Raw genomic sequence first — 12,685 nt, 5'->3', positions numbered from 1 at the left:
ATTCAAGATCCAGGGATCTACAATAATAGAAAATGTTCAGTTCCTTAAGATATTTTCTTCTCAACTTGCTTTGTGGCACTTTTCTTACTAAATCATGTAAAAATGATTTTTTTTGAGCAGTAGCTCTCCAACTGTGGTCTTGGAATGTCCTTTAGGTATTATGCAGGCTTTTCCAATTTCAAAAGGAGACATGTGCTCATGTCTAGGGAAGGTTCCCAGCTAGAACAAGCAGAAAAGAAAAAGAAACTGTTTACTCTGAAGGTCTTTACTGCTGGAAATGTACCCACTGGAACTTGAGAACGCTGGGAAATAACTGTGATGTCACAGCTCTCATCATTCTTGGAGAACTTTTGTTTGTTGTTTGTGTGTTTGTTTAACTTTTCTGATGAAAGCGAGTGGGTTCAACGTGTGTGTGTTTTCTTAATTTGGTGGAAACAGTCTTTGAAAAATTAAGAAAAATCAGCCATCAAGAATGTTGTACATGGGCTTCCCTGGTGGCGCAGTGGTTAAGAATCCGCCTACCAATGCAGGGGACACAGGTACAAACCCTGGTCTGGGAAGATCCCAAATGCCATGGAGCAATTAAGCCCATGTGCCACAACTACTGAGCTTGCGCTCTAGAGCCCGTGAGCCACAACTACTGAGCCCACGCGTCACAACTACTGAAGGCCACGCTCCACAACAAGAGAAGCCACCGCAATGAGAAGCCTGCACACCACAACGAAGAGTAGCCCCCGCTCGCCGCAACTAGAGAAAGCCCGCATGCAGCAAAGAAGACTCAACGCAGCCAAAAATAAAAATAAATAAATTTATAAAAAAAAATGTTAATACAAACATTGTGTAAAAAATAAAAAAGAAATACTTTAACATCTAACTGTTACCTGTGTCTACCTCAGGGTGGTGAAATTTAGTTGACTTTCCCACTTAAACTTTTTAATGTAAAATAATACATTTTCTAAAATAAGCATGTATTGCACTTTGGTATTACTCATATTTTAAAAATTACTTGCATTAGAGATTGCATAAACAGAAGAATCATACAATACCTCCCTAAAATTATCTATTTGATTTATTTGCTTACTACACCTGTGGAATAAACCCCGCCCAAAAAAGTCTCTAATCTTAAGAAAATTCTCAAGGTAAATTAACAATTTAAAATATTTAGAAAAGAATTAAGCAATACCTGTAGAGGAACTGATTATTTCTACAGTAAGCATTGAGAAAAGGGATTTGCTTTGTCTAAAAGAAGCAGACAAAGAAGATGTCACAAGGAGGTGATGGAAGCAGAACCTTGAAAGGTAGCATGGGTGGGTTTGCAAAAAAGAGGCATGGAGCAAGTACATTTCAGATCAGAATCAAAGACACAGAAAAGAGACTAGAGCACATGTACTAGCCTAACTGGCATACTAGTGAAAAGCAGGGGAATGGTTCGAATCAGCATGTGTGTGTGAATGAGCAGGTTGCTGGGGCAGAGATAAAAATATAGATTGTAAAGAGTGATTTTAAAAAAAACAGGACAAAATTTGGTCTTAAGATAGAAAAGAATGAAAAGTAATTGTGAATTCTAAAGAAGAGGAGAGCCATGATTTTTTTAAAAATATATTTGTAAAAAATGCACTAGCATTCACTCATTCATTCAACCAATATTCTTTGAAGATCTGTTATATCCACTCTGCCATCATGTACACACAGAGGAGGACAAGCATGGATGCAGGCAGACCCAATTAGTTAGGAGGCTGGCTTAGCAGTGCAGGTGAGATATCGTAAAGATTTAAAAAGGACATGAATTCAAGTGATTTTAGAAGGTAAAATTGTTGGGATTTGGAGTTGGATTGGACAGAGGCATAAAGGAAGGAGTCAAGGATGAGTCTGAAGTTTCTGAGTGTTGCACCCACATGTTTTGATATAGGAAAACAGAAAAAGTTATGAGAGGATCAGACTGGGAAAAGGAGCTCATTAGTGCCATGTTTAGGTTGTTTTTGAGGTTGAAGCATTTTGTGCTGTTCAAATGGAAATGTCCAATAGGTAGATGCATATATAGATCTGCAGCTCCAAGGGGGGGCCTTGAAGTTATATCCTGGGAGTCATTAGTATATAGATGGTTACTAAAATGGTGAGCCTAGAGGAGATCTCCAAGGCAAAGGGTTTAGAGTGGGAAGAGGAGGGGAGGGGGCTTAGTACTTATGCTAGGTTAGAAAGGGTATCCACTAAACTTAGGGAGCTCATTCTATCACTTAATAAGCATTTACTGAGCACAGACAACAGTTTGGCACCTGTCCCAGTGGTGTGTGACTGCTGTAATCCAGACCAGTATTTAGGGAAGTAGCACTGGTAGAAAATGGAAAGAAAAGTCACAATGTACATAATTATTTAGTGTCACCTCCCAGTTTGGATTAATGTTGATGTATGTCAGTGTCCAGGTATAAAGAGTTAGATTCAATGCCTGTTTCCACTAGAACTTTCAACTTCATATATTTATGAGTTACTTGAAAAAGAAGCAGAATAGTAACCAGTTTCCCAAACCTCAATCCCCAAGAAGTCTCTAACCGGCTATTATAAAATGAATCATCAGAGAGGACAAATACATGAAAATACCTAGTACATTACATATTTTGATCAAAAGCCTTCTCCTTTTCTGAGGATTCTAGAACAGCATTTAAGAGGCTTCTGTGGCCTCTAGCATCAGTTTTCTCCACAGCACACAGATCTTGGACAGCCAGTTGGGGCACAGGAAATGAATGCAAAGAAGAAAAGGATGGTGGACAAGCTCAGAAGGCTGGAACACTGACTCCCTATCACTCAACAGACCCAAGCCAATTCTACCAAGACCTTTGCAGACTACCATGAATTTGTGTAGATAAATACAACGGCAACTTGAGAAAACATGTTCTCTGTATATATCTGAAGTGCTGGCTAGGCCTTTCACTTTGCCCATAGTCAAGCTGATTGAACTTAGCATTTCCTGGCTCAAATTTTGATTGAGTTGAGCCCCTTGGCCTTTAAGTTGTATATCTCAATCATCTTTAAAGAGATTTGGCCTCCGCACGTATATTCAGAGTACTGGAAGAGTACCCATCTGTTTTTATGCTTATTTATAACTACACCACCTTCCAGCACTGCGAGGTCCCTTAAAATATAATGACATGACTGATGATGAGAAATTAAGTGAATGGGGTGAATGTTCTTACTCTCAGACAAACGTTTGTGGGAAAGCAATTTCCCTTCCAGTTCTGGCCTCATGCTTCTGTTTCTAGTGAACACCCAAGCTCAAGATTATCTTGGAAGGTATGTATAAACTACCATCGATGCTAAGAAGACAAAATATTCATTCTGTCCGTTTGTTGTTCCCAGCATTGCCTTGTCCTGTTGACCCTCCAATGTCAGGGTGAGAAACAGACCAAGAGAGAAGTAGAAGATCCCAAGATGTACAAGGGTGTATCCTCATCTGTCCTGTAAGTCTCTTGAAACTCTTGCCCAAAAAGGGAGGATCAGTGGAGGCCAGGAGTCAGATTCAGGGGTTGGAAATGGTTGTGAGTGCCCAAGTTGCAGGCACACAAAAGACGGCGGGGGCAGCTATTTCTCTTCCTTTGAGGGGAAGAGGCTTACCCTAACCCTAGGGCCTAACTCTAAGGTGGCCAACGCTCTGCCCTATCCAAGGACTTCAGGTACTATGAGGGTTTCTGTGGCAGTTTTGCAGCATCTCACTACTACTGCCAGCTCTCCGTCTCTCAGAACTGCCCCTCTTTCTTTAAATACTTGGAGTTCATCTACAGAAATGTCTCACCCACCTCCATAAGGACAAACCTTCTCCTTCCCATTGGAACCCAGGCATCAGCCCTAGCACCCACCTATCCAGGGTCATCTAGTACCACTCTCCTCCCGTCCCTGCCTGCTAACCCTGGAATACTGACCACCCTCATTTCAAAGTAGAGGAAGGCACAAAGCCTACCAGCTGTTTCCATGTTTCCGTTAAAACGCATGTGTAGCGTATATTTACGCAGTCCCCGCAGTGACTTCACGCTATTGATATTTCCCATCTTTTGCTACCTGTGTAGAGGGGTCTTCCAGCACGTCTCTCTCTCCTGCGGGAGTCCAAGGGTTTTTGAGGGCCGGGGTTAAGTTCCAGCCCCGACCTGGGAGGAATGCGCCCCCTTTCGGCGAGAGAGAGCAAGGAGAGGTGCGTCTGGCAAGGCTCGCGAGTGCGTTCCACCTCGCCGAGAGCTGCGCCCCAGCGCCCCTGGAACTGGGAGGAAAAGGGCGGAGGTGGGGTGGCGGTTTTCGCATCTTCGTCCCGGCCAGCAGAGATGGAGAACATTAAAATCTAAGATACTGTGTCTCTATTTTACAAGTTAAAATTCTTCACTGAATTACTGAATTAATTCTCCCTCGCCCAATCTACTCCCTCCCCCACGTCTCCCGCCCCTCTTCCCCCAAATAGATGAGCGTCGAAGAGAGCCTGCAGTTCTGGCCGGGTGCGACCGCCATTCCTGCACGAGAGTTTCGGTATAGTCTCTCCTCATCCGGCAGTTAAGAGCATTTCCAATCGCTTGCAAATAACTCCTTGAAAGTAGACAAAATAGGAACCAGAGGACCTGTCCTTGTTCTTTCTTATAACTCGGGTCTTGGGGATTCAAATTAATACACATTTTTCAAATGCATTCCTCATTTGGAGCTGAGTCTGGGGAAATCAATAATGGCAAAAATGAGGCCCAAAGTTCTTGGGAATTACAGCTCCCTCATTACGTGGTGCAGCAAAGCGACGGCTATCCAGTGCCCGAGAACTGCATTCTGGTCCTAACTCAGACCTATATAAATTCCTGTATTTGAGAACTCCGGGAACAGCAGAATCCTTGATTCTAGTTGCACTCAGACTCTTCTGAGAAGTCACTTGTGTTTGGAATTGATTTGTTCTGACGTGTTTTCTTTATTTTCTTTCATAAAATTTCCCCAACCCACCACCATTTGTGCCTTTGTTCCCCTCCCCTCCCCTGAAGTTGCTTGCCCCTGTAATCGGCTTCCCAGATATTTTTTCATCAAGAAAAGTGCTTCCAGGACAAGTGAAATGTAGTGGGGTTTTTTTTTGTCTTAAACCTAAAATTCATAGGCCATAATTCTCTGTACGACTACTTCCTTGAGGCTGCCTCACTAAATTAGACAAATGACAATGCCAAGAATCTACTAATATTCAGACCACGGTGGAGACTCCTTACTCAAAAACTTACGTTTGTTTGGAAAACAAACCCACTGACCCTGAAACACCGATGACTGTCCCTCCTCAGACGTCTCAGCAATGTTTCTCCGCATTTACTGATTTAATAACAAACAGCATTTAGAGAAAAGGAGTTCGTGGCAGTTTGTTGATATTATTATTACTTTTTGAGATGGTTGGTTTTTAACTGAGTGCTGTTAGCCTGCTCACCAAACTATTTGATTTTACAAGAATCTAAATTCTTGTGGATAAATAATAATGCTGTTGACATATGCATCTCCTTTGAATTGTTGAAAAGGGAGTTAAAATGTACCAAAACTATGAGAGTGGCACTCGCCCCGCATCAAATTAAAACCCGGAATTCGACAAAGAGCGTCCAATCGGATTACAATGGCCCGCAATCACAGGTAGTTCTGTAAATGTTTGGACACGAAGTGGCAACAGGGAGTTGGCCCCTTATCCACTCTCAGGGGGACAACAACAACAACAAAAAAAGCCTTATATCCTTTTCTACAAATACACTCCCCCGATTCCTAAAAATTGTACTTCTTATGGCTTTTGCTGACTCCATCTCTCCTAAAGGGTAAAAAATAAATACATATTCTCAGAGCCATTGAAAGTCCTCACCGCCAGGAGCGAGAGGCACGCGGGGTTCGCCGCGCACGCACAGGCGCGCACGGATTTGCAACTTCCTCGTACCCGCGTCCCTGGGCCCCCGCGAAGGAGAGGGGTTCTCCAGGAGCTGGAGGTCTGCTTTGACTGTCGGCCCTGCTGAAGGAGGGAGCAGGTAAACAGGATATGGGAGAGGAACTGTAAAAGAAACACATCTTTTAAAAGAAAAATCAAATGGGTCTAGAGATCCTCATCGTTGAAAATCTATAGATGTCATTTAAAACCGAAAAAGGTTCCCAGAGGTAGCTGCTGACCGGAGCGGCGTTCAAAATTCGGATCTGAGCTGATCTGAGACAGTGGAGTAGGAAGATCTTGGCTCTGAAATTGCTGGGGGGTTTTCGCAGGGGGCGGGAGGGGGGGTGACATCTTGTTGGTTTGGAGATGATTTATTTACTCGTGTTGTAAAATCTAAAATGACGCCCCTGGGAAGACGAAGGAACTGCAGGGACCCGTGTGACCTACTGCTCCCCGCCAGACGCCCCTACACTCTGACCTGAGCTTGCCCGGGGAAGGTTAAGGTCGCCGAGCAAAAATGCAGGTTTGCGCGACGCCCAAGGTGCGGGAAAGGCGCTCCGGAGACTTGGGCAGGGCCTCCTCAGTGAAGTGAACTGTGGAGCCAGTGACTCACTGTCTTCTAGACCTGGGGGATCTGGAGCCCCAGGGAGTATTGGCAGCCGAGGCCTCGGACTTTAGAGGCTCCCCTCCCCGAAGCTTCAAACTCCAAGCGCCCTTCGCTCCAAAGCGGGAGGGAGTCACTAGACGGTCAATTTCTCCGAAACGGTAAGAGGAGGCCATTCAGCCCCTTGCTTCTGCACGTAAGGTGAACAGAATTCACAACCTCTTTTCTGGACTTGACATTCAACCTTGGGGACTCAGTGACCTCCCTTGATCCTGGATTTCACTGCCTCCTTTAAAGAGAAAAACATTCCAGGCTACGCTTAAAACGGTATATTTCGTTCGCTCCCCTCCCCTGAATCGGGGCCCAAATTCAGGGTGGCGGCACCGGCTCCAGGGCCCCAGGGTAGTGCCGCATAGGAAAATTTCTTGGCGCTGTAGGTGTTGCAGATATTGAGACTCCAGTGGAACTGATGTTCCGATATGAATTCCAAGCAGGGAGCGCCCTGGAGAACGGTCCCGCTCTCCTGGGCGTTTCTCTGGCCTACAGGAGTCGGCAGAGATGGGCCCCCAGGAATGTGGCAGGCGCATTGGGCGGGTGATTCCTTCGCGCCGCGTTTACACCTCTCCCTTTGTGACAAATCGATTTCCCCGCGCCGCTGTTCTGCATTTGCATCCCGCCGTGGCCCGAGGTCCAGCTGCGCCCGGTGCACACTTAGAACAGCCTTGTGAATGTGTGCTAGTGTGCACGCGTGTCTAATTGACTTTCCGTCTACCTTTTTATGGCTACATGTGTTTCCAACAAAAGGTCTTATTAGGACAATCTGGTTTCACTAATTTAGAGGTTGGGAACGTGGAAGGCAGGCGCTTTTTTTTTTTTTTTAAGAGTTTGCAGAAGTTCAGATTAAGAAATGACAGCGGGATGCACCGTCCTCCTAGAAGTAGGTCTGCCTATTTTTATGACCTGTTTCTCTTTCCTCTCCCTGACTACCCCTGTTCTACCACCACCCCCTTCTCACTCCACACGCCCCCATTAGCCACTGGATTTCTAACCGTGTTAAAGAACCGTTTCTTTAAACACTTAAGATATTTGAACCGAGAAGTTTGAGAAATTTACTAGGCTGGGAGTATCAGTAAAAGGAGAAAGAAATCCTTCAACAGAGAGGAAAGTGGAGTGAATAAGAAAAAAGGGGGGGGGGAACAGAATTGTGGTGTGGAGTGCAGGAGATCAGCGGGAAGCCTTCACTTTGGACAGTACTTGGCCCCTCTTTGCTAAGACGGGTCCAGTTTGTAATTCAGAAAAATTTGCAGTATTAATGATCTAATATTGCAAGTGTAAGTAGAGTCTGTTTTACTTATTTCAGCTGAACAGAAAATTTAGGAAGGACCTGTTTCTATATAGCTCTAAGAGGAAAAGGTGTCTTTTAAATGTTCCTCATCTCTCCAAAGGAGAATAGGATTTCTCACTCTGGAGTAGACTCCCAGCAGGCTGCTAAAAGCGCCTGACTCTTGGTGCCCTCCTCTGTCCTTGGCGGCTGGCAGCCTAGCTCCAACCCCCTGCCTGGAGGCTCCTCTCTTCTCTGATTCACAGTCTGACCCTCACTGCCCACAGGGGACTGGAGGCCAGCAGGGCTCCACTGGTCCTGACTTCCAGGTAGCTCATTACAGCTTCCTTGGCATCTCCTGGTTGGGGCCCAAGACTAAGGACAAGGGTCCCCCTGGACACTTGCTATCACTCAACTTACCAAACCCTCTTATTCTCATCCCAGAGATGGGGAAGGAGGTTGAGGAAACATTGCTTCTAAAAAGCAACTACTATTTGTTAGAAGGATAGGCCCTGGTCATCTCCAGAAAGCAAGGCCTGTGGCGTGTGTGTGGGGGGGGGGTGGTGGTGGTTGGGTGTGTGTTTTTTCTCGGCTACTTTCTCAGTCCCAGGTGTCCATCAGCTCATCCCCATCACCTCGCTCTGCATTCTGTGACCTCCTTCTGGAACTGTTTGTCTACCATTCTTCCTCAAACACCCTCTCCCCCAGAATCTGTTTCCTTTCTGGGGTCACTCCCCACTAGGCCTCCTTACTACTAGAAACTCTGTGATGTGCTCAAGTATCAAGCAGGCAGGTTCCCACAGGTGTCATCCCTTTTTCCCTCAGGACAAACGGTCCCCAACTCCTCCTACTGCCCTTTGCCTGTCGCCAACCGCCCCGCAGTTGTCACGTGCTCAACACAGCCTCAGCTGCGCCAGGCCTGGGTCTTGAAAGAGCCACCCCTGGGCTGCCTCCCCACCACTGCAGCCTCGCCTCAGCTTGGGGGTGCTTCCCAGCTGGGCGCCTCAGCCCGGTCTTGCTCTGTACCCACTAGGAGGCCTCCATGAACCCGAACTCCCCTCTCTTTGTGTCCACTTAAAGTCAAACGACAGGAACCGTCAGCATCTCTCCAGCCCTGGCCTGCGTGGGCCCTGGGCTTGCTGTGGCCACTGACCCTGGGCCTGCTTTACACAGCCCTCCGCTTGCTTTTGGGGCAAAGCAACCCTGGCTGGTCTCCCTTGCCGCACCCTGATTTTCTATACAGCAGTTTCTTCACAATGTTGTTTTCTGTTGTGGGTCCAGCCTTCAGTTCTCCGAATAGTGATAAACGTTGTGATTAATAATTAGCCATGGCAAAACAAAAAACGGCAGAATTTGCAGAATTAGTGAAGCTGGGTAATAGGCACATGGAAATTCATAATCCTATTCTGCCTACTCTTTGTATATTTAAATATTCCCTAGTAAAGTGTTTTAAAATAATATGATTTCACAGTGCATTTTCTTGAGCTACAAGTGCCTACGCCTTCGGTGGTTGACTCATGCTGCCTGCCTGTGCTGGGCCTGAGCAGCTCCCCAGAAAGCACCAGTAACCTCAACAAGGAGGCCTCTGCGCCTAGCCATTCTCGGGGACTTGGGGACACGGGTCTTCACTCCTCAGAGTTGCCCAGTTTTTCCCTAGTGTCAGGCCAGGTCAGACTCCCCATCACCCTCTGCCTCTGCGCGTAGTAGGGTAGATCTGCCCCAGTTTGCTTTTGGCTAATAAACTCTAAGGGGAGCCCAGGCCTGGACCAAGGATGCAGGGCAAGCAGCAGGCGGCCTGCGGTAGAGATGGGCTCTCCCTGCGGCCTGTTTCAGCTTGGCCCTCCCACCACCTTGCACAGGCCTTGCTTCCAGCTGTTTCTAAGTCCCGTTTGCTTTGCTATCTGTTTTCTGAGAGTCTGACCTTGGCACTGTTTTTTGAAAATCACAGAATTCCAGTGGACCCCCTGGTTCCACAGTCTCCAAGTTCCAAGACAAAATAGCAGTCAGCAAATAATGGCATGGAAAGGGATCAGCCTCATTTAAAAACTTCCAGCCAAGTTCTGACTCTAGCAACCTTGTGTAGGAAATATCCAACCCCACGTCACCTGGGATGAGGCAGGTGACAGGTCTGTTATAGACTCCAGGACGTATGGATACACTCCGAGTCACGTTTTTTGAGGTACAGCTAATAACGCGAGGTGAGATTTCCTTGGGGGCGCGATACCAATCAGGTAGGTTGCGGAAGGGAGACTATACATGGACTTTTCTGGAAATTTTGGGGCCAGTAGGGAGAGCTCCTTCAATGCGACACAGCGCTCCGCGCTCCCCCAGCGCATCTCTCCCGTGCGGGCTCATGCGGGGCGGCAGCTCGGGTTTCACCCCTAAAGGACACTACCTTTGCTTCGCCTGAGTCTTCCCGTGTCATTCAGGCCTTTCATTCTACCGGAGGTCTCAAACCCTTATGCAGGTGTCCGCAACAGCCGGGGACAGAGAGCGGATCCGGCTTTCTAGCCGGGCGCTCCGGCGCCGCCCCTCCGGCACACCCGGCCTTCGGAGCCCGCGCGCGGTGCGCAGCCAGAGCAGCGCGGGTCTAGCTCGATTCACGCGGTGCCCTCCGCCACCTCTGTCCCGTCTGCCCTCCAACCCGCTTACGCCGCCCGGGAGAAGCCCTCCGGACTCGACTCAGCATCTTTAACCCAATGTCTTCCGAAACAGGGCGGGCTCCCCGAATTTGCACCGCTCTGGGACCCTTTTCCAGCCCAGCCCCGTCGCCCCGCAAGCGGGAAGATCTGGCAGCCGCACTCGTTCGGGACGGAGAGGCAGCGCAGTCGGCTTCGGCGAGACTCTGCGGCGGGCAGAGTCCCTGACCCCAACCGCAGGGCCTCCCTCCAGCGTCCGCCCTGGCTCCGTCCTCCGCGGAGCCCTCCTTTTCTCATCCTTCTCCCTCTGTCTGTGACCGGCCATTCCTCCGGCCACTGCCACCAACCTCTCCTGGTTCCTGACTTTCTCCCCCTGGCTCCAGGCGGGCTCCAGCCGCCCAGCCCGGACCCCCGCCCTCGACCCGGGACACACACCCCCGCGGGCATGCGCCCCTCACTCACTGTCCTGTTGCGGGGTGTCGCTGCCGCTGGTGAGTCCCGGCGACTCCAGTAGGCTCCGGCCGGCCTCGCCCACGCTCTCGTCCGCCTGCGCCGCCACCATGTCCCCGGCTTCCTCCAGGTCTAGCAGGTGACTGACGGAGAAGTTCTTTTTCGCCTGCAGGGTGTCGAGGTTGCCCGGGCTGTCCAAGCGGCCGCCCAGCGCCGGTTGCCGCTCCAGAACGTGCCCGTAGCTGGAGGTCATGGTCTCCCCCTCCGATCCCACCCACCCCCCTCTTCCCGCTCGAATCAACACCAAACGCTGTGGGCGCGAGGGGGGAGAGGAGAAGAGTGGGGAAGAGAGGGGGGGAGTGGAGAGAGAGAGAGAGAGAGAGAGAGGGAGAGAGAGAGAGAGAGAGAGAAGGAGGGGAAGAACAAAAAAAAAGTGGAAAGAGGGCGGGGGACCCCCTTGTGTAGAGCAGAGCGTTCTGCACCAGCAGCCTTCGACAGCCTCGGTTGCTTTCCTGAGGCCAAGTCCGGCGGGGTCCAAAGAGATAATCCACACCAAAAAATAAAATTAAAAGTCACCCTATGTTCAAGTCAGGAGAAAAAAATCCCTTCCAGCTCTCCAAAAGCGTCCACGCGCACACACTAAAAATAATAATAAGGGGGAGAGAGGAAAGGGGAGGCCAGCAGGGCGGGGGAGTTAGGCAAACAGAAGAACAGAGAAGAAGGGGTGGGAGAGAAGAATCAAAGTGGTTTTTTTTTTTTTTAAGGTTAAAAAAGTTATTCCCAGGCAAGAGTTCAAGCACCAACAGAAGAAGGCTTGTTCCAGCTTTAAAACATCTTCAAGAAAACGTGTTCCCCCTCTCTGCACTCCTGTGGATTCTCAGGAGTGACTAAAGTTTCAGGAGGAGAGGGTGATGTCTTGCAGATGTATTGGAGAGCAGGATTCTCACTTTACTTTTCGTAAGGAAAAAAAAAAAAAAAAGGGCTCCAAGAGTCCGAAGGAGGGTGGTGGGTTTCCCCGTTCCCTTCTCCCTCTCCCCCTCTTCTTGCTGAGCTCCTTTTTCCTTCTCAGTTGGATCAAGAAGCTCTCTGGCACTTCAAAAGGCACAAACTGGCATGCAGAGGAGGCTTTGTAGGGAATACAAGAAAATTGGAGACCCCTGGGAGGGCAGATCTCGACTTAATAGGAGCCTGTAATTACGTGGCAAAGCCTTTGTGCGGTGCCTGACGTTTTACAGACCCCTTTTCTCCATCACAATCTCCTTCTTCCTCCTTTCCCTCGGACCAAAAAAACAGTCTGATTAAGAAAACCCCCTTTGCCAACTTCTGAGCAAGAAAGAAGGAGAGAGGGAGGGAGCGAGAGAGGGAGAGAGGGAGGAGGGGGGAGAAAAGGGAGGGAAAAGAAAACGAGAGAGCCCCTTCGGATTTTTTAAGTAAAGGTCTAATTATCATTCCCCTGCAATAGTATCACGGGGAGAAAAGACAAACTGAAACCCATAGTCACTTCAAACGGGCTGATTATTTTGCTTCGGCATTAACTCCTCCAGATTTGTTTAAGATCCTGTTGGAAAATCTCATTTGCATGTTTTGATAACAGCTGCGGGGAAACTTGTTGGAAAAAATCCACAACTATCTCAATCAAATTTTCTTCTCCCTCTGCCTTTCTTTTTTTTTTTTTTTTAACGTTTCCTGCTGTTCTAACAATTTTTGGGTGGTGGGGCTGGAAGAGCGTCTGAGAACAAGGGAGACAGCAAGCATATTAAGGCTACATTTGGCCC

At 48.3% G+C, this 12,685-nt stretch overlaps 1 protein-coding gene across 2 annotated transcripts in view; it reads right to left on the bottom strand.

Moving 5' to 3' along the window:
* The window catches only part of PRRX1 (paired related homeobox 1), a 72,385-nt gene extending 60,087 nt beyond the window's left edge, over nt 1-12,298 (bottom strand). For both annotated transcript variants that reach the window (XM_007172512.2, XM_007172513.3), the window contains exon 1: nt 10,923-12,298. In XM_007172512.2, coding sequence (XP_007172574.1) covers nt 10,923-11,163 — 241 coding nt within the window. In that variant the 5' untranslated portion in view covers nt 11,164-12,298. The remainder of the gene's footprint in view (nt 1-10,922) is intronic.
* Between the last annotated feature and the right edge of the window lie 387 nt (nt 12,299-12,685).

Source organism: Balaenoptera acutorostrata, chromosome 1 (genome assembly GCF_949987535.1).
Source record: "Balaenoptera acutorostrata chromosome 1, mBalAcu1.1, whole genome shotgun sequence".
In the NCBI taxonomy this organism is placed as follows: Eukaryota; Metazoa; Chordata; class Mammalia; order Artiodactyla; family Balaenopteridae; genus Balaenoptera; species Balaenoptera acutorostrata.
The sequence above is the reverse complement of the archived record's forward strand: the minus strand, read 5'-3'. Positions and strand labels throughout refer to the sequence as shown.